The 21,984-nt window shown below is 40.2% G+C and overlaps 1 protein-coding gene across 1 annotated transcript in view; it reads right to left on the bottom strand.

The window, feature by feature from the left end:
* The window catches only part of tafa3a (TAFA chemokine like family member 3a), a 59,894-nt gene that overhangs the window by 9,402 nt on the left and 28,508 nt on the right, over window positions 1-21,984 (bottom strand). The window contains exon 2 of the mRNA XM_008320889.3: window positions 10,822-10,934. Within this exon, the coding sequence (XP_008319111.1) occupies window positions 10,822-10,933 (112 nt within the window). The 5' untranslated portion in view covers window position 10,934. The remainder of the gene's footprint in view (window positions 1-10,821; window positions 10,935-21,984) is intronic.

The raw sequence follows: 21,984 nt of genomic DNA, 5'->3' as shown, positions 1-21,984 counted from the left end.
AATCACTACATGACATGAAACGTCTATGTGACTGCAGTTTTTAGGGGGCGCCAAAAAAATCATCAAAAAAGCATTGCATTTTTTTTCCCAACCCAAGTCTAAAAGTCTAAAAGAAGGTGAACAAGGACACCTTGTCTTTTGCGGGACATATTCTGAAGTTCTGATTCCATGGTTATAAAATGTTCTGTCTAAACACCTTAGGTCTCTTGTGCCTGTTAACAGTACCGACCTCACCTTTATACTCTGTCAACTCACCAATCGATGGGGTCACAAAAGTGTAGCAAACATGTAGAAGACACACACGGTCGTGTGAAGGCGGCTCACAAATGTGATCAATAGGCTTCTATTAAAGCACTTAGAAGTGCGATCAGTTAGAATCGCCAGGCACCGGTGTCAGCAGAAGGTAGAGATGAGAGACAAAGAGAGGTGAAAGGACAGAGCCTGCTAATGAGAACTGGCAGGAGGCCCAATCCTTTAGTCAATCAATAGCACTCTGAAGCAAAGCACTGTGTCCCACCATCATTGATGCCTGACTGATGAAAGTCTGTATGTAACCTAAACCTTTACCAAAGCTGGAAAAGGAAAAAAACAAATGAAGGGTCCTCGTTCACCCTTCCACGATACTCAGATCTATTGGATTAAGTGATAAGGTTTTGATTTAGTGCATACATTTTGTGTAATGATTGTTTTTGAATGTTTCTGTAATGATCTCATCATAATTGCTTTTGCCCCCACGTCCTTTTTATTACACTGTTATATCTAGTTAGTCAAATGAGGTCTCCCTCAAAGTCAGGTGGTATTTACATTCCACTAATGCAGCTCAATTAGCCCAAAAACCGGCAAATATGCAAACCTCTCTCAGCCACCATTTCCGTGCTTTAACAGTATAATGTGAATACAAATGAAGCTTTAACAGAAGCAGATGATGTCAGGTACAACCTGTTAAACCCAATTAACACCTCTGTGTGACAGTTCGTCACTTGAGTAAGTGTGATCAAACATGCTATTTTATTAACGGTGCCTGAAGGATCCAGTCGATCGGCAGGAGGAAGTAAGCCTATCACACGTCAATTACAGTTATCAATGTAGATGTGGCTTAGTGAGCTAACAGAACCTGCAGTGCAAAGAGAAAAGTTGACTTTTTGACTAATTTCTGTTCATATCATTATCATGAATTAGAGTGTTAGAAGATCCTAGCATTTCTGCTTTGGGCTCTGCTAACTGCTACTCTGTTCAGAACCTACTATTGGCCGAAAAGTTTAATTTTCTGTCTTTTGTTTTTTTCTCTGAGAAATTACAGTAGAAAATTCATACACACATTCTTTACACAGCCTGTGGCTGTGATGATAAAAGAAGCTAGAAGGAGAAACTGAAGACAACTTTGACAGCGACTTTGTTCATTTAGTGTGACTCTGATGTTCTGCTTAAAAAAGAAAAAAAAAAAGAAACATTTACTATCTCATACCTCGAAACCATAAGAACCAGGAGAAATTTCAGACATGATTCACTTTGCTATTCCCACCTGTGCTTCTTTGATAGTGACATGCCAAAACATCCACAGTCAAAAAAGCATTGCATTTTTTTTCCCAACCCAAGTCTGTCTATTGAAGCATTAACAACTTCTCTGTAACAGCTGTCAAAACAAGGTTTCTTAAACCGTATGTGGGAGTAGAAGGATGTGTAGAAAGCTCTGTTATTTTGCAGTGGTTAAGGCTTTTGAGAATGCCGAAACGACAAATTCCAAGAAACAATTTTATAGTCAAATCCAACATTATGCTTCAGCTGAACACAGCTCAATGTTCCGTACCTACTTATATATTTTTACAGCTATATTGTTGGCCCGCCAACAAACAAATAAATATCACAAAAAAGATCATAAAATGTAACAATCATCTAGCTTCAATCTAGTCACAATTTAGTTTTACCTCAGTGTGAAACCTTGGCTTGTTTAGTTGAAATATAATATAAGTGCGGTACTTATATGTTCACAGGAATTAAAGAAGGACACAAAAAACGTGTGAATGTTTTGTGATCTAGGGTGTAAACCCCTACCGTTGCCTGAATATTGCAGGCCAACCAATTAAATATAATTACAAAAACAGATCTGATATTCCAAAAAAGACGTTCCTTAGTCTCTGTCAACCATCTTCATGAGGTCACTGTCTTCAGTTCTTATACACAGTCTATGGAGCTCATTCACCCGTCCTTTTCCTGACAGCAGATGAAGATACAGTGAAGAGTCACATCCAGGCCACAGGCCCCGACCAAAAAAAGAGAAATGTCCATAAGAAACACAGATTTAAAAACAGTCAATAGAGACACCCGATGAATTAGTAATGATGTAAATAGTACTGTTTTCTCCAGATAGCCCTTTCTGCAGCCTCAGACAGATAAGTGCAGCATATTTCCCAGTTAAAGTGAGAAGTTTTAGTTTTTTAAATACCGAAAAATCTCATTCAGAGGAAATGTAAGTGTCCATTAAAAATAGATCCAAAGTAAAACAATCCAAACGGCTACACACACAAACACAAACATTTCTTTAATGTGGCAGCCTACAGGCCAGAGGCGCAGAGACGTGCTGCTTTATGAAACATTCATTACTTTCCTCTGGTTCGACACATGAGCAGAAGTCTCATAAGACCCGTGTTTAATTGGATTACCATATTCAGAAAAGCCTGACTCATTTCTACCCAGGTGTAAACCCACTGAGCTAACAATGAGGCCCAGCAAGAGCCATGAAGGAGCCTCATATGTGAGAGACACGGAGGCAGGAGTTCAGTCTGGAGGGAAATTAGTTCAAATCAAATATACATGTTGCCATCAGTGTACTTTCTACTGTTTAGGATTTTATTTTATTCATGTTATATTTACTCCCTTTATTTACCTCCACAAACTAAAACATATTTTATGGATGGGCCTTTTCAGTGACACTGGAGGATGTTTGAATGTAAGGTCTTTAGATGCAGATGGAAATGAAGATGCGACATAACCTCCTGTTCTACTGTTTTTGCTTATTTATATGTGGAATTTTGGATTCATAAAAAGGTAACAGAGTTGTTTTATTGTTCTTTATTATTCTTTTAAAAAGAGAAAATGTTGTCAATGTTATTCATTAGGGGGCGCCACAGCAGTTATCTGCATTGTGACTACTTTTTACATGAGGAACACTGTTATTACTACTTCTTTTATTCCCACCGTGGTACGTATATTGTGCCCCATTCCACGACTTGCAAGAGACCCCTACCCCCCACTTTGAGAAACTTTGCCATAAGCTCTAACCACACGCTAACTGCGTGGCCCAAATACTTCCTGACATTTGGTCAAATCAAACAAAGTTTTGGTTTAGAACTGGATTTTCTTACATGCACCAGAGAATAACCTCAGGGTCGAACTGTCAGATACTGATTGAACTTTATAGCTAAGTTTAGAAAAGGTGCGTTAGAAACCAATCAAAGAAAGCAGCTTGAGTTTGAGCTTTTTGAGTCCAAAGATTATTTTCCAAAAGTGTCAGCCGAAAAGTTTTCCAATTTTTGAAAGCTTTATCTCTGATTCACTTTATTTTAACATAAAAAGAGTGGTATTCTGGATGATTTGTTTAAGGGTATCGGAGGTTTGTAAAACTACCTATTCCTAGGTATGAGTCACTATCTACCTCCGTCGTATAAAAGAAGCTTTTTAAAAATCTTATCTTAACCTCCAAAGCCAGATATGAATCAAATCATCCTCTAAAGAGTAGAAGCAGAGCTCAGATGCAAATGTTTCCGTCTCTCAAGAACAGACCCTTCCTTGTTTTTACTCGGCACTCTCTGCAGGGAGAAAGATGATTGGACTCTCACACACTAGCTGCGTTTATAGACCACAGCGGTTTAGATGACGTCCATGTCGGTACTGTTCACCTGGCTGCCCAGACGTTGGAGCCAACCATTGACTGATCGCTGCAGTCCCTGCAGGAGTCACACAGACTTATACAGTAAGTAAACGGTTGCTGAAGTTATTAAATCTAGGGACAGCAGCAGCAGAGGGACAGACAGAGGACGGACACAGACTAGAACTCCTCCGGTGTCCTGACACAGTTACTCATTCTCTAGACAGCAGCTAAAAATGTAATAAGAAATGTTCCAGCAGCACATCACAGAAGAAACGATGGCGTCTTTTCTTTTATAGTTTCCCGTCATTCTGAGTTTAAGGATTCATTTTTTATCAGCTCTCCTTAACAACAGGACATCCGACATTACTTTGTTTTATTTGTAACGTGTAGCACTTTAATGGGATTTTTCCACATCTAGAAGGAGTTTATTCATCCATTTATATGAATGAATATGACCACATGTTTTATATGTATATACGTTATATTTATTTAAAAAATGTAACAAAGTAACATCTGTTTCCAGTACCTGCAGCTTAAACAACCATGCGGCTAATTTATGGATTTTACGGACTATCGAAGTTCACACAGCTAGCGTTCGATGCCATTTCTGGCAGGCTACTCTGTGTTATATGTACAATAATTGTTTCTTTTTAAATTTAGTGAGTGCGGCTTATATTCAGGTGCGCTCAATAGTCCGGAAATTACGGTAATATTATTTACTGGGTCAAAATCAGCTGAAGACTTGTTTCCTTAATACAAATTGTTTTTGCCTTCTTGAAATTCCACCAGTATCATGCAGCACCAGGAGAAAACCCACACACCAGCTGCAGTACAACACATCCTGGAAAATATACGTTCTCCCGTTGCAATTCTTTGAGGGCTGAAGTTTGCAGGGGCTGAATGTCAATCGAAAAAACGTCCTTAAATAAAGTTCAATTAATCAACAACCTGCAATGAATGTAGGAAATATATAATACTAGTGGAGTTTAGAATATGTCAGCGTGTCATCTAACTGTTCCATGTCAGAACTGAACAGAAGGACACAATAGAGACGACACAGATCCTCCTCTCTTGCCTCTGTTTTCTCATCTGACACGCACACGTGCGGGTTATCTGTCAAGTCCATGTCATGTCTGCTCTAAGAGCCTGACACTTCACTGCTCGGAGACTTCATTTTCAACATTTTTCATCCTGAGCAGATTCCGCGGATGCCTTTCATAGATGACTGACAGCGACACTGCCACTGGAATGATGACTGGCTGCAGTAGGGAGGGTGAGGGTCTTCAGTGCTGCTCTGGAGTTCCTCTACAATGACAGAGTCACAATGATGAGCAGTGCAGACAGATCCATCTTCATTAGACGGAGGAGATGACAGACTGTGGTACAAGTGGGGCACGAAAAGGATGACGAAAGAATCATTCAATTAAATTTGCTCAGAGCAAAGGAGTTGAGCTGCTTCGCGTCTAAATCAAACTGTCATGTAATCACATTAACAATGCTGCTAACTGAGAGGTATATTTAACCAAGTGCCCTGAATCAGACCTCGCCCTGGAAAACAATATCATCTCATTAGTGCTGAGACAGCCACCATCACCAAAGCAGGCCTCCTGAGGATACTATTAAAGGAGTGGCTGACCTGTCCGCTCACTGACAGCTCTGGATGTGTTCTCCTCTTTTTTATAGACCATCTTGCTCAGAATTATGTCGACAAACCTTTTTTCTTTTCTTTTTTTCAAAGCCATTTCACTCAAGTCCAATGGTTCCACCCATTACATTTTACGCTCCACTCCATTCACATAAACTCAACACTGAGCCTCGGTTGCCGTTTTATGGTTCGATATGGACACTCTGCACTGTGCTTTATTCAGGAGGGAGATGTGAGCCAGAAGGAAGGAAGTCATGGAGCAGAGCGGGGAGATGGAGGCAGGCAATTGATGGACTGCATTTTAGGAGCTTATATTTCACTTGATTTAGTTGCGATCCAGCCTAACTATCACAGTCTTTACTGCAAGGTTACATTAAAAAAAAAGAAGAAGAAAATTTGCCAAAGACTGAGCAGTGGACAAGTTTCCCTGCAACCCCCCTCACCCCCACTTCTCCTCCCCCTTTTCCCCAACACTGCCTGACTGCAGATGGGTTCTCATAAATGTCTATTAAGATTTAAATGATCAAACTTCAACTGGAAAAGAGTGTTTTGAGGACAGCTGTTCAGGCAGGGGAGTTCAGTTCACAATTGGGGGCCGTAAATGTGTAATAGCATGTTGAGCAGATTAGCCTCGAGGGAGGGCATTAAACTTTTCTAACATGTTTTTACGACATTTTGTACTAATATGCCAGTTTGGTGACAGATGTCGAGCTGTTGTTGAACAGATTTCACTCGTGCTAATGACAACGTGTAACAAAAGATGCTATGGAATTTAATAAAGATGGGCCTTTCGCAGTGATTTCAGTGTATGTACTGCGACTGTGGTGTTGCAGGGCGGGGGGGTGGGCTGACATGTCACTTGTACTTTCACAACAATACAATATTTCTGCTTGAACTGCTATAAGGACTTAAATGAGCTTGTAATGTCCATAACAATACAATTTGGAAAAGTGAATCATTATCACCTGTTCAATATATTACCTGAAATTTTCTCCAATAATTTAATTCCTCAGCATCCTACAGGAACCCTATGATAGAGCACAAACTGTGGCCAATTTGGAGGCAGACTGTATGTCCTCATGCTGAGCTTCAACCAAGCATAGGCCATTAACAGCAAGACAATTGACTAACTTTAAAGGAGGTTGCTCTAATTGCTGTGTAGGGGCAGGCATTTAGTTTGTAAGACCCAATTACCGTCACGCTGTTAGCACTTCTGTGCTAATTGCATTCATCAGCTAAAATCGTTAAACCGGCCTCTACTGTGAGTTCAATCACAAGGCAGAAATGCACATTTTTTGGAGTTTGGAAATAGCCAGAGGTTAGTCATAATGCAGGAGAGGAAATGGGTTTACATCTGAGCAGCGATGGAGAAGAAGGACTGCTGCGGTTCACACACTGTGCAGATGTGTGTGTGTGTGTGTGTGTGTGCTGCAGTAAACAGTCGACCGTCATTACAGTTGACCCCCCCCCACCCCAACCCAATATACAATATACAGAAAATAAGGGAGTTAACACTTTAACCCTTTTAAAATGCTGAGCCTTAGTAAAAACCTGAAACCTAAGGTAAAAAATATTGGGAAATTCAATATTTTACGTTTTGATTAACAAGAAAATAAAGTTCAATATTCAGTATGCTCCGTAGTGTTAGGATCAGAGTGAGTTCACTGCTGGGTCAGTGAAATCCTTTACAGTGTACTGCAGAATTTAATAAAACAATACAGTGTATAAACAGCCTTTCCTTCACCACAGTCAACGCATTTTTTCCTATAGTTTACAACCTTAAACCTACTGTTCTCCCCTGCTCTAACCATCCCCCTGTTTCCCTCTGATGGCTCCACACAGAGAATACAACCAAGGCCACACACGGGCTCTCACTGCTCATCTCTACAGCTGCCATTCAGATGTTGATAGCACAGGACATTTGATGGTTTTCTAATCTCTGTAGCTGCCACCAGGAGATGGGACGTGCTGACCCCTGTCATCCCTACAGCGCATCTCAAACAGCCCAACATCTCCATCTCAATCTCTCTCTCCGCTCGCTATCTCCCACTGCCACAGTGTCGTCCACCTGCTCTCCAAATGTCAGGACGGACGCTCGCTGGCAGCCTCCCCAGCACGTCCCCGGGGTGGCGATGACCTGCTCTGCTGCCGTTTGGTATAATGTCACGCTGTCCCTGGATAACAGCTCCACCGTGACCTGTGGAGTGAGCGACCTGATGTGTATGCTATCACACAATAACACAGATCCCCATACAGTACACAGGCTCTACTGTGAGGCTCCTAATAGACCAGCAGACTGGAGGAATGCACTGCAGCTCCTAATAAAAAAAAAAAAAATCAAATTAATGAGGTGTGAACTGCACACTGACACCTGTTGGTGTGGAACTAAACTTCCCAGCCTATTCCTTTATTTTTCATCTGAATTGCTGTTCCAGGTGCTAACTGACCTGTGAAACTGAACGTCCAAAACCAAAGGCTTGTTCTGCGGCCAATTTAGAATTTATACGACAGCTTTCATCATCTCTTTATTTCCAGGCACTATTCTTTTTATGACAGGGAAAAAAATATATACATATTTTGTATTTTTGCACATGTAGCTGTAGACTGCACCTTATTTTAACTACTAGGATGTCATAAGGTTTTAGAATATTACGCAGTTTTTAACGGAAACGTAGGAATGTCAGATTGTTTTTAAGGGACTTTTAACGAGTTTATTGCAACACATAACACAAACCATTGCTCCAAAACTGTGAAAGCTGCATTTGTGCTTAAATAACACATCACATTCTTTGCAAATATATATGTCCTCATTCTGTTCATGTGTTAAACACTAACATGAAGGTTTACAATGTTATTTATTTTTAATTAAAAATGTTTTCTGTACACATTGAGACACAACGCATAAAGCAGCCCGATGAATAATATACAAATACAAAGGGAGGAGAAATATTTACTTGTGTTGTTTAAGCTAAGTAGTCAAGCAAAATTATTTTGAATTGAAAAAACTTAAAGTGAGAAACATTGCTTTCTGGCAAAAACATTATTTTTGGCAGTAAATAATTACCAAGCCTCTAATTGCTTCCATTAACCTTTTCAACTCAAGCTACACTGATATATTTACTTTCTATCAATTTGTCTCCCGGGGAAACAACATTGAGCACAAAATGAAACACTGCAAAAGTGATTATTGCTTCAACCTTTACGTGTTTACGTTTATCTATTTATTTATCTATGTTTCAGCCGAGTTAAATATTTTCATTCTCATGCAGAGCGACACAAATGAAAAACACTTCAAACCTCCTCTAAGTAATAGAAATAAACAAACTGCAGCATATTATAATTGACTTTGTTAATGTCTTAGTCTGTTGAAAAAAAGGAGGGAGAAGAGAAAGAGAAAGGATGATTATAAAAATGAAATACTTTAGAGACTATTGTCCGTTCAGAATCCTAAATTTAATTTCAGAAAACACATATTTAAGTCAGGGAGGAAAGCTGCCCCAGTGCTTTTTTAATAATAATAATAAAAAAGACCAATTAAATGAAGCAAACTTGATAACTTTTTCCCTAAGACAAAAACTCTCCACTCCATGACTGCCTAACAAATGTAGACAGGGCTCCAGAGGACGAGCTGGTCTTGATACAGGGTTTACGTGGCCCACAACATTGAAAGGTTCACTTGCTTTGATGGAACCCCACCTCCGTAAATGGAGGGGCTAAAGAGGTTTGTTTACTGGGTCCACCTTGAATCGACCTCTGCAGCTCAGGGTACAGGCTGCGTGATCACGATAGAGTGGGGTGCACAAAACCAAACCTGGACTTTGGTTGAGTCCACTGACTACCTCACAACTCCCCCACTCTCTCTTTTTCTCATAAATCACATGAATAAGAGCACAGACGAGCAGGGCTGAGACAAATGCAAACCCAATAAGAGAGAGAGAGAGAGAGAGAGAGAGAGTGGTGTTTGGCCGAGGATTGAGCTGTTTATCCTGTATGTTTGCTGTTCAACAACAGGGATTTACCACTGCAGTGTCAGACTACACTACAGTCATTCAATGTGTTCAGCAAATATTACACAATTTGATGAGAAATATAAAAACCAAAAATTGCAATTTAAGCTAAACTAAGTTGTTTTTTTATATATAACTTTGTTATTTGAGGTTAAGAAGCTCCTGTCTCTCAACGTGCTTTTATTCACTGCAGTGGGCTTAGTAAAAAATGGTCAGGTTCAGTTCCTGCTTTTTTGTGGATTTTCTTATTTACAGGTAATTCAGTTACGATTTGCCAGTGTGTGTGAGGAAGCAGGCCGGACCCAAATGCAGCACTCTGGAGACTCACTTCAGGCTGCTGAACATTTACAAGTCCAAAAATCACAAAAACTCACTCGAAAACATGAACAGGAACAGGGAGACTCACTTCAGGCTGCTGAACTCACTCGAAAACATGAACAGGAACATGAAACAGAAGTGCAGGAACAAAAGCACAAGAAACATCACAATGAACGTAAACAATGATCCCACAAAGACAGTGTAAGGAGAGAGGTTTATACCGTATATACACAGGGCCAAACATAAGGACTCATTATTAGAAATGACTGTGTTTACAACTTTTATCCAGTGTCCCTGAGAGATGAGAACTGAAAACAGGAGTCAGGTCAACGTCGGTGTTGTGGGTCTGTAATATTGTGGGTTTGAAATAAGTGTGGAGCTCAAATGATGCAGTAGACTGCAGTCAGATTTAGATCGGGGGTGTTGATAAGAAAACTGAGAGGAAAACTGACTGGAGAAAGAAGAGATATAACTGAGAACTCTCCACTTTCTTCTTGTGAAGCTCTTGCTGCTACAGAGTGAATAAAAGCACATGTACACTCACTTAGTCAAGGTTCTGGTGGTAGAAACCGGAGTGAACTCTGAAGTGAGGCAGGTTAAAAGACATGAAGGTACATTTCATTGTAGGAAGCTGTCATTTTCTTTAAGATTAAAATACAATTCAATGCACCAGCACTATTTTTACTGGAGCTCAGGAGGCTGGAGCTGTGAGGCGGCTCCTGACAGATGTTCTTCTGTTTATGCTTGTAGGGCCTGTAAAACCCCTGTTGGCTGTAAGGAAAATTTATGTTTATAATTATTAAGAATTCAAAATAAAACAAAATGTCTGCTACAGCCAAGTTTAAGAAAAATCAGGAAGACATGGACGGATGGATGGTTCCTACGGTTGTCTGTCTGCTGCTGCGGACCTTGTGTCTGTTTTTCATTTGTTTTAAATGAATCTTCAGTCAACAGAGTATCAAGTAACACAGGTGAAGCCGTACCTATGTGACTTCTGTGTGACGATGCACTGGTCAGCTGTCCCCATAGAGAGACCATGCAGATGGTCAGCACCAACACCCTTCTGCACATGCTCTGCAGCTCCCTCTTCTGCATCCTGGAAAAAATACAAAGAAAAGAAATTAGTCATTTTTCTTTCCACGAGAGGAATAAAAAGTTGATGACGTAAAATGGCGTACACAGAATGAAAAGTTCAATAATTTATCTACACTTTTTCCAAGGGCAGTGAAGGCATCACTGGCTACACTCTACCTATTTCGGGATGAGTTAGCTAAGTGAGGTTAAGGTTAAATGTCTGCTATTGTGGGAAAAGATTCTGGTAAGTTAAGTTCAGAGAAGTTGATTATGTGAAACAGAGTCATTATAACAAAACACACGAGGTGGCCACGCCCCCCGACTGACCACCATTGTAAGGAGCACTGCCCTTGGACCGTGGGCCGCTGGTTGAAGACCAGCCCCATCAACGTTAGCATCATGTACTTTATAAATTCACATGTGACTACTGCACCAAAGTACTTTGTTTACCAAGTACCACGAATGAATCAATCAGGTAATTTACTGCATGCTGGCGGAACATCATTTGAGAACCCGTCCACGTGTAATTACAACAATATGCTCTGCATGTGTTGTAGGTGTCTCGCAGACACATTCAGTGGTAATTTTATAAGCAATAAACAAACTGCAGTTTATAATACCAATTTGGATGTGGAGACAGAACAAATGAGGTCTGTTTACACTCTGTCTACACCACCTCCCCCTCCACCCTCCCACCCACTGTCATCCTGCTACCTGGGAGGTGACTAATGCTGTTTGTGCGGTCTGCCTAATGTGCTCTGCTCAGTAATCTTCTTGTACTTTCACGAGGTTTGTGTTCCGTAATTCTCTCCATCACCATCTGAGAGAGGCCCGTGGAGACCCAAACCAGCAACGCAATCAGTGGCTCATCTCACTGCCAACAGGGCTGGCAGTCCGCCTCCTCTGTCCCCTGAGGAAACAGCCACCACTCACATCCCTGCGTTGAGCTGTGTTCCAGTGAAGCATCTCCAGTGAGTAAATGCTTGGTTTCATGCGTAAAGATCAACGACTGTTTGTCTGATGAGGTGAACATGTGAGAGGACTCTTGAGCTGCGGCCGTCTTTGTACCGACAGCCAGAGCAGAGTGGCGATGTAATGCTCTGTGATGTGCTATCATCATGCAGACCAGAAGCAAATGTACTGTAGTACTACATCATACAAGTATTTGGTTGGTTGGGAGGAATTTAAAAAACAGTTTTTGTTACATTTACAACAATAATTGTTCCTGGTGACGTGTAAAAACTGTTTCTTCAGTCACTGACTCCAGGTGAACGTCCAGTTTATTCTGTTGAGTTTTTCTTCACAGTAAACCATTAATAATTAAAAACAATTACACCTTAACTTTAACAATCCACCAACAAATACTTTCGCTTTCAAAGTCTACATTGTGGCCATCCAACAAGGAGCAAAACCACAACTGCAACTGTCAACAGTCCCAACATCCAGCCATGGTCGTGTGGCACAATCGGCCTTTATTGTTATAATTTAATTTTCACAACATTGCCACCTTCAGCAGCTGACGCTCTAGGTGATCGTCCTTGTGGCCTACGACAAGAACTGACACCAAAGCAAGCACATTCACAAATAAGTATTGTTCCAAAAAGAAGTACAACATTTGTCTCGGGGCCAATCAGATCTAGAGTAAGAATATGATCAGTGATGTCTGTGAATTCAGTGACTGCTGCTCCCCGTTTGTCTCATGTTCGGTGTGGTACTGCGTGCTGATGTCCAGCGTGGGAGCAGCCTTCTTACCACCAGAGAGATCTGCTGATATTGAAATGTTCTAAATGATTTCTGCCAATGTTTGTTGGTGGAGAACATTGTCCAAACACAAATGTCTCAAGGTCCTTCACTGAGCTCCAGGCATTCAGGGTTTTTTCATCCGGCTCCTGCAGAATATTTTGTCACCAAAGAAAACAAATCGTGCTCAGTTCAAGTGTTGGATTTGATCTTGTCCATTAGGAGCAGGTCAGGTAATTCAACTCCCACATTTACAGCTGCAGTCTCCGTGTGTGTTTCATGAACCCACACACTCCACTCCTGACGTCCAATCACATCCACTGGTTTTGTGATTACATAAAAACAAACTTTTGAACCTTTTTTAATTAGGGCCAAACAAAAACAAAGCGATGAAAACATTCAACACAGTACTACAAGGTATTTACCTTCAGTTACTGCTAGAAAACAAAAGATAAAACACAATTATGAATAATTCTCTTTTACAGCTGAACTTCAAAAACAAATTCAATGTTAAATTCAACACCCAGCAGTGAGTTTCTCAGTATTTGTGGATTTGTTTCCTGGTTTTATTCCTGACCAGATTTGAATGAACTTCAACATGTGATGTCACACTGTGTTCAGGTGGCTGGAAAGATTTAACTTGAAGATGATCCAACTTTACAGAGAAGCTACTGAGAGCAGGTGGTTCATCACTGCACGGTCTGACAATAGTTAATATACTGAGGGAGTGTGTGTGTGTGTGTGTGTGTGTGTATTTTCAGATTATATCTAAATGAAATTGTAAAGGTAAATGACTGAAGAACTAGTTCATATGGGCGTCAAAAAAGTCAAACAGTTCTAAAACAGGTGTTTAATTAATCCAAGGGTGTCTCATTTATTAACTGAGACATGTTAAGACATGTTCCAATTGTGTCTCTGTCAGCATTGACAAGTATTCTTATCAACCCTTTTCAGCTTCAACTCCTAAAAATGAACAATTTTGAAACAGTGAAAATTTTCTCCCAAATGTGAATAAAAACGTGTGGTAAAATATGAAAGCTTTAGTTTTAGGACTAACAGCCTGCCTCTCAGATCTGACCATCAGACAGTCAGGATTAAAACCTGCTGAAAACAACCTGTAATCCAGTGTCTGTGCAGTGAACTAGATTAGCAAAGCTGCATCAGTCCAGCTCAGCCTGATCACAGCAGTAGGTTCAGCTCTAAAACGTACCTTGTCAACCATCGCCCAGTGTAACGAATGGCTGATTTATGCAGAACATCTTGGTGCTGTCCATGGTGCTGAATCACAGCAGAACCCAGAAGTTAATGGTGAGCAGACAGTGTAGACACAGACTTTACTTATTTGATGTCTGCAGGCAATGTTATGAGTTTCTGGTCAATAACCAGCAGATTGGTCACATGTTGTGTTAAATTTACACATGTATTTGTCAAATGGCACAAATACATTTCAATGGCAGTCACAAGGTTAGATTTTCTACGGCCACTGGTGGCAACAAATCATATGAACTGTGATTGCTAATGAGGCTAATATGTAGCTGATACATGAAATGCACATTCACTGCAGCTTCCATTCTACAACATTCAGATACCGCCTTGTAACAGTCGTCAAGTGTGACACAGGAGCGGGGTCTTGTGGTGGCTGCCATGGTTGAATGTCAAAACAGAACCTGTGCGTTTTGTATTCATGTCACCCATTTTAATTACCTGTTAGCAAAATATGACACGTTGCCAGTGATGCACTGCAATTACTGTACACCGCAGGCAAGGCCTTTTTTTGTTTTTGTCTTTTTGTTTTTATCAATTAAGCTGACACGGAAAACATGTAGGAAGTCGGCAGAGATGAATAAAACCTTCTATCACAACAAAAGACTTAGAGAAGTAACTGCTGCAGAAAACAGTCCATAACAAGTCTGTCAAAACCAACTTTTTGTCAGAGAACGGTGTTATTTCTCTGGGTTTTGCTTTTGTTTTTGTTTCTTTTCCCTGGCTCTCTCCTGCAGTGCATCTTTGAAAGATGTCTGATTTCATCCAGAATTATCAGACGAGGAACAACTATTTCCTGTTTTCACCCACCTGTCATTAAAGCTCGGTCTTTTCTTCACAATAAGGCTCTCTGATTGTTACAGCGAGCCTCCAGTTTTGGCTTTGTAGTAGTTTGTTCCCTTCTGGGTTTTTAGAACTTTTAATTTATGATATTTCTTTGTAGATGGAACATCTTTGTCATTTGCAGTTTTTTGCAGCACATCTTTATGTCTGATGTATCAGGCTGTCTACACATAATACATTTTACAAAATAGGTTGTTTCTCAGTTAAAAATATGTTTAATAAATCAATGGCATTTTAATTAAAATGTTTATTTAGTTTGATGGGTTAATCACTAATAATCCAGGTGAAGTTAAAGAAGAAAATTGTTTATTTTTCATCTCTTCCATTTCTCATTTTTTCTACTGCATTCACAGATTACTTCGAACTCACAGTACAATTACTTCTATTATAGAAGTCGAATCTGTTATTTCTGGCTCTGAACCCTGTTGTCTGGTCTGTTGTGGGCTGGTTAACATTTTTTGGGTGTTGGAGGAGACAGCCTGACATTAAATGTTCATCTAGTTCCTTCCACAGATGTTTCTTCTGGCAGAGCTCTGTCTTCATGTCACTGACAAACTCTTCTGGCTTTGTCCATAAAAACGTGACTTTTTTTTAGCAGCGTGACAGATGACTTCATGCTGTTATTGCATCTCCAACAAACTTTTCTTTGTCAGAATGAAGTGAAGCAGGTAATGTTCCCAAGGCATTGTATCTGCCACTCCTTCTGCTGTTTGTTTTTGGCCCTGGCTGTCTGCCTGATGATCACCTCGCTGCCTTTTTGTTTTCCACTGCCAGACTCTTCCAGCCACATCTGCCAACACTCATCTCCAATCATCTGCCCACATTCCTGGATTCAAATTCTCAGAGCTCAGAACTTTTTACAACATCAGCCCTGTGAGAACCAGGAAAAAGTTGAACAACACAAACCAAACGTCCATGGCTGACTGTATATATACAGAGTCACTCTGCATGTAAAGTGGTAAAGGGATGTAAGGAGAAATACAATGATCCTGTATTTGTAAGAACTTACCAAAAATACCATCACTAACTGAAATTGTCTGTTCTGTGTGCACACTCACATCACATTTATCTCATTAAAAATCAAACTGGTCTGGTCTTATTTTCCTTGCTAACTGTTGACTTATTAAACAGCAAATTCATTTTTAAAAACATTAATATATGAAAATATATAAAAACAAACTGTTATTCTGTTTGGTCATCCTGGTTTGAAAGAGGGTCACAAGCAGTGTTTTTAGGTGCATACTGCCACCTACTGTACTTAAGTGTGTAGTCTCATGGTTTGACCACTGACTTGAAAGCAATGTATCAATTTTTAATCTGTTCACGTTGCATCGTTACATCCCAATAATTGGTCGATCTGGACCAGTTATTGGGATGTAACTGGTTGTGACTGGTTCTAGTGTATGTATAAGTACACACATAATTTAACTGTTACTCACAAAAACCACTTCAGTTTTTTGCCTATTATTTTCCTCTGTTTTAACCTGAAAACAAAGTCTAAACTTCCGTTCTCGTGTTCACATTCATGTTTTGTTGCAGATATTGTCGAGGAGGTAAAAACATTCTCAGAGACGCTGCCAGAGTCAAACTTTTGCATCAGGTTTGTGATGACAGCATGAGAAGAAATGGATGCTACTTAAGTCTCTGGATGAAGGGATTTAGGGGACGGCCATTTCCATAACAATTTGCTCCCCAGTCTATTATTCAAGGCACAAATCCTGTGAAATCCCACAGAAAACTGCAAACAAGAAAAAAAAAACCTAGTAACAAAAGTGACAGCTATAGAAAATTCAGATGAGATGATGAGCATTGAACAGCCAGTGGGTGACAGGCGTCAGCTCAACAGGATTACGAGCTAGTGATCACCTGAAAGGCTACGATTCACAGAGAGCTCGTGACAAGAAGAGTAAACACCGACTACATATCCTCACCACCATAGTATAGGACATTCCATGGCAGCGTTATGTAACAGTGGAAACACATTTTCAAAGCAACAGCAGTTTGAAGTGTGATATAAATGCACGCCTTGGAAAGCACATTTTTAATAAAGAACTGATGAACTGCCTTGATTATAAACAGTAATATAAAATATCATTATAATATTATATTACTGTAATCCTGTTAACATTACACCAATGAGGCACTCACATTAAATGCAGCATAAAGTCAACTTCAATTTGAAAATTAAAATGTTTTGAAGTTTTTAAATATTTACTTTCTAAACAGTTAAAATTTAAATATTAAAAAAAAACAGAATGTCTGGAATAGTGACTTGAAAATGACATAATCAACAGTAAAACCAATGACCTGGAGACAATGTCACAGGTCATATTTACCATGGTATGAAGGTCTCCTCTGGATATATTCACGGGTCAAAGGAAACACTAAATAAAAATAATGTAATTTCCCTTCTGTGGCAAACAATAACAATAATATTGAAATACTGGAACTCCCAGGTTAAATATTCGTTAAATATTCACTCATATTCACACAAGAATGTGATGAAGTTTATTCTACTCTCGCTCAAAGACGTAACCCCACCCTTTCATCTAACACCAGATTAGGTGGAAGAGTTATTCAAGTCAACACTTTTGTCCAAACGTTTAGAGGCCATCACAGTGTTTGAACGACAGGTCTCCACTGTTTAATAACGAATGAGAAAAAAAAAATCAACAAACAAATGACCTTTCTTTCCGACTATTTTTATCTACTGCCACCATGTGTTAGCATCATAAAAAGCTGCTGCAGACACAGCAGGGTGGATTACTTCAGGTTCAAATATTTACTGCAATCAATTTCCATCTGAGGAGCAGCCTCCCGCTGTTGACAGAAAAAAAAACCATGCAGCAGTAAATGTGTTTGGGTTGAGTATGAGAGCTGCCGCCTATACGGTTAACTCCCCACCAGGCTTATGTTTGTGAGCAGCACGACAGAAGAGGCTCAGCACTTAGTTCTAGAAACATGTTGGAAAACATTCCCTCCGGTGCACACACACACACAAGGACACACCAGGGTCACCTGAGTGCAGCACACACTCGGACCGTCCCTCAATCTGGTTCTGTCCATCTCTCTCTCTCCCAGTGTACGGCCAAGGTCTGGTTATGTCTGACTCACCCCGTGTCCTCACTGCATGTTCTGTGTCAATGGCCACGCTGTTCTACATCAGCAGGGATCAGATGGACTCTGCTCCACCTGCATCACTGCACCACGTGAGCACGGATGAAGAGGAGAGGAAATGTTGGATTTTAAAAAAAGATACAAAACTACTGTGAAGTTACATGAATGTTTCTGTGTCTGTGTGTATAACTGAAGATACCACAGCCATAAGTATGACTCCTAAATACTATAATTAAAATATCAATGATATGATACATAATAAAAAATAATTAATTTTTAAATATTGCATATTTTACATCTCGTCTATCTATATTTATCTATATCTTTACATTGTCTTGGAGCTACTGTACAACCTGGAAAGGTCACCAGTTCAACACAGAAGGCACCATTCACACTTACATTCACACCTACGTTGTTAAGTGTGAACAATTAACTTTATCCTGGATGGTTTTGAAAAGAAAGACCTTCAGTGACCACTGGTGATCAAACCCTAACGACCCTCGTTGTTGTAAGGCCTGAGCAGAAAATACTGCCATATACAGATGGTAATTTAAATATTCAATATATAATGTATTTTTTTAAGACTTTAGTTGAAGTTGTTTTTTACAACAGAACAAATTTACTGATTATTGTTGAGTTATTTTTAATGTGTTATTTTTTCTTCTACTTATTTCAGCTGCTACTAAATCTGATATCGACTCACTTACAAAATGCTGTTTCGGGGGCGGCCTCAGCTCCACGTAGCCCCGCGATTGAATGAATATTCAAAGAGCGTGAAAAGTCAGACACCGAGCGAATGCACGAGCGACGCATCAGCTCTAATAAGATCAAAGTAATGCTAAGTGGATCTTCAAGCTTTACTTCCACATTTCAGGCAACAATGTGCCTGCTGAAGCGGAAAATGATTCTGCTGCTTTAGAGCAATATAAGTCAGTCCAGAATAAACAGCGCTCGCCCAGGTCCAAATACAATTAAGCTGCAATGACTGAGCAGATAAGACGCAGCAAGAAGTGAAAGCCAAGTGGAATGAGTAATGGCAGCACTAAACCAAACCAGCAAATCAACAGTCTGTGTGTGCATGTGTGCTAGTACTCAATGATTTTTCAAAGAAAGTAAGATATTTATATCTCAAACACAGACTCACTGTTTACAATAAAAGTAATGATTTTGATCAGATTTACTTTGTTACAAGTCATCTTTGACCTAAAGGGCATTGGACCCAAACCCACCAGTCCAGCACTTTTTGTCATCATCAGAGCTTCCACTAACCAGCGCGGAGCAAAAATCAATACTAAAACAAAACACAGTGTCATCAGCATATAAACGTATTCCCTCTAAAGAGCAGTGGTTGGGTTAACCACTCAAAGTGGTGGTACTGACTGCATCTTAAACCTTAAACAGAGCATTATCACCTATGGCCTGGTCTGACTGTTTCGGCCGCTGCGTGTTGTGTGCAGTAGATGTTCTTTGTTGTCCCAGGCAGAGAGATTAAAGTGTGTTGTCAGGTTCAGGGCCAACTGGTGGCTGTCGAAGAAAACAAAGCACTCTTGCCAGCGTGGGTACTTCTTAAATAATGAGTGCCCTCAGTGCTGCTAACAATGCTACAGCTGCAGCTGTTGGACTCTGTGTTCTGCATCATAATAAAGTGTATGGTCACAAAAATAACTCGGCGCTCTCGTGCTGCACCTCATTAGTTCCTCTTTAGGTCAGAGAACAGCTTCTCTGAGTGCCAGATGCACTAAAGGGCAACACTTTAGGATAGGAGCCAGTATCCACGGGGCACCAGGTCCACACTGTGCCCAGTCACTTTGAAATCCACTATTAGCTTTAAAAGTCTGCGAGCTCCTGCCAAATGCATTATTTAGACTGGCACACGGTAGGGTTCTCATCCCATTTGCTACAGCAGAAGTGGCTTTGCATGCATTCATAAATAATAAACATGCAGCAACATGCGTGGCAACAGGGAAGAACAAGCATAAACCCAGTTGCACAGCATGAGGGGGAATAAGCCACTTTAATCCAGACGTGCTGAAACTGTGGCTCAGTCGCACAGAAAGGACTGAAGTCTGCAGGATGAAAGACGGAAACAAGAAAAGAAGAAAACAAAAGGAAAAATCTAAATCTTTATCTCCGACAACTGTCGCTGTAACAAACTGATCCAATTAGCACCGGTCAGGCTAAGCTAGCACAGATGGGTATTCCATGTACTGTAACATATGGCTGCCATTCACTGACACTTGTCAAAAGCCCTGAAAGTCATCGTGGACCGAGTCTCTGTGGGACTTCCATCTGAGCCCCCTGACTCACCGAGGTTCTTCGACTGTTCTGTTGTGACTGTTGATGCAAACAGTCAAATCATCAACAGAATCAGACGTCAACTTTGACCTCACAACACATGGAAAACTGACCAATCACTGAAACCATTCTTCTTAAAAGATTATTTTATCATCACGGGTGAGCAGCAGTCATAACTGAGTTCATTTTTATACATCATTTTGCTTTAAAAAAAAGTTGTTAATTAACCACCTGCTGGGTGAAAGAACAAGCCGGAATAAAAGCTGAACCACGGCCAGTAAAGTAAAGACAAAAAACCATAAATGTTTCCTTTTATTTTTTTATTGAACAGGCAATAAAATGCACTAAAATAAGCCGTCAACCATCTGGCCTGGACACAGCCGTGGTACAGTGGCCTGAGTGCTGTTGGTCAGTGTCATATATTAAATGCCCTGTTACAAACCCCACTGCCCCACTGGGACGATAAAGTTATCATCTACCTTAATGAAAAACAAAGAAGCAAATTTTTCCTTCCTGAACAGACATTCCTCCTCATTTTTTACCAACAATGTGTCAAAACTGATCCACAAATCAAAGCATTTGAAAAAAAAAAAAAACTTTCTCCCGTCAGTCTTTGCTTCCTGATTAATGGGCCCCGCCCTCATCATGCCTGCTGAATGTTGCTGTGTTGTAATGTTGCTCTAGTGTCTGTTAAGCTGCTGCATATATATAAACAGAGAGAGAGAAAGCGAGAGACATATATATATATATATATATATGTATATATTTCTATATCTGTCTGAACCTGAGGTCTGTGCTGTGAAAATTAATTTCCCCACAGAGATGAAAGTTAAAGATATTAGTGATAAAAAAACAAAGAAAAATCAGTGAATTTAGCCGTTAGCTCGCCCTGGTTACCATTACCTGTAGGAAAAGGATAATTTGTCTTCAGATTTATACCAAGTCGACACATTACCATTACCTGTAGGAAAAAGATAATTTGTCTTCAGATTTATACCAAGTGGTCACAGCACATCCAGCTCATTAACATTTGCCGCACTGTTTTTTTTTTTTGTTTGTTGTTTGTTTGTTTGTTTTCTGCATTTAGAATAAATGGCCCTAACAGACTCTGCGTGAGGTTTTTTTCCACCCAGGCAGAGAGATTTGCATTGTTGCTGCAGAGTCTTGGCAGAGCTTCATGTGTTTCAGAGACGGGAGGGTGGGACGGGGGGTGAGTCAGGAGAGAGGAGCAGTGAGGATGTCCCTTTTCAAACCACAGTCTGTTTAATTCGGTGACAGACTTGTTTAGTTCCTTGTCAGAGCGCCATCATCAGAGCTTGTTCCGTGCTGCTCCTCTGTGCTCCTCGAGCGGGGAGTCGTGTATTTGTGTTTCACCACAGTTTATTTACGACCCGCTGATTTAAAGTTAAACTGCAGCTCTGCGGTGAGGAGCACAGACAGTTGCATGAGGGGATGTTCGCTGTTCATTTGTTTCAGCAGTAATAAGTCCTCTGTATTGTCTGCATGTGCTGCTCTGTCCAATGACAGAAGACAGTGACATGACAGGTTTAACAACATGAAGAGAGTTGTTCCAACTCTGCAACAACAACACCATACTGATGCTGCTTATGAATTAAAGATACAGAGTTCATCGAAACACCAACATGTTTGAACTGAAAATGATCATAATTGAATCACTGTCACAAGATGTTGATTAAAGCTCATTGGCTGAGGAGATCAAAGCAGGGGCAACATTGGCCGATACAAAAAAGCAAATAAATAAAAACAGATAGATAGATAGATAGATGGATGGATGGATGGATGGATGGATGGAT

The sequence above is a fragment of the Cynoglossus semilaevis genome, chromosome 11 (assembly GCF_000523025.1).
Source record: "Cynoglossus semilaevis isolate Cse_v1.0 chromosome 11, Cse_v1.0, whole genome shotgun sequence".
NCBI classification, from domain to species: domain Eukaryota; kingdom Metazoa; phylum Chordata; class Actinopteri; order Pleuronectiformes; family Cynoglossidae; genus Cynoglossus; species Cynoglossus semilaevis.
Note: the sequence above shows the minus strand (reverse complement) of the source record. Positions and strands in the feature narration are given on the sequence as shown.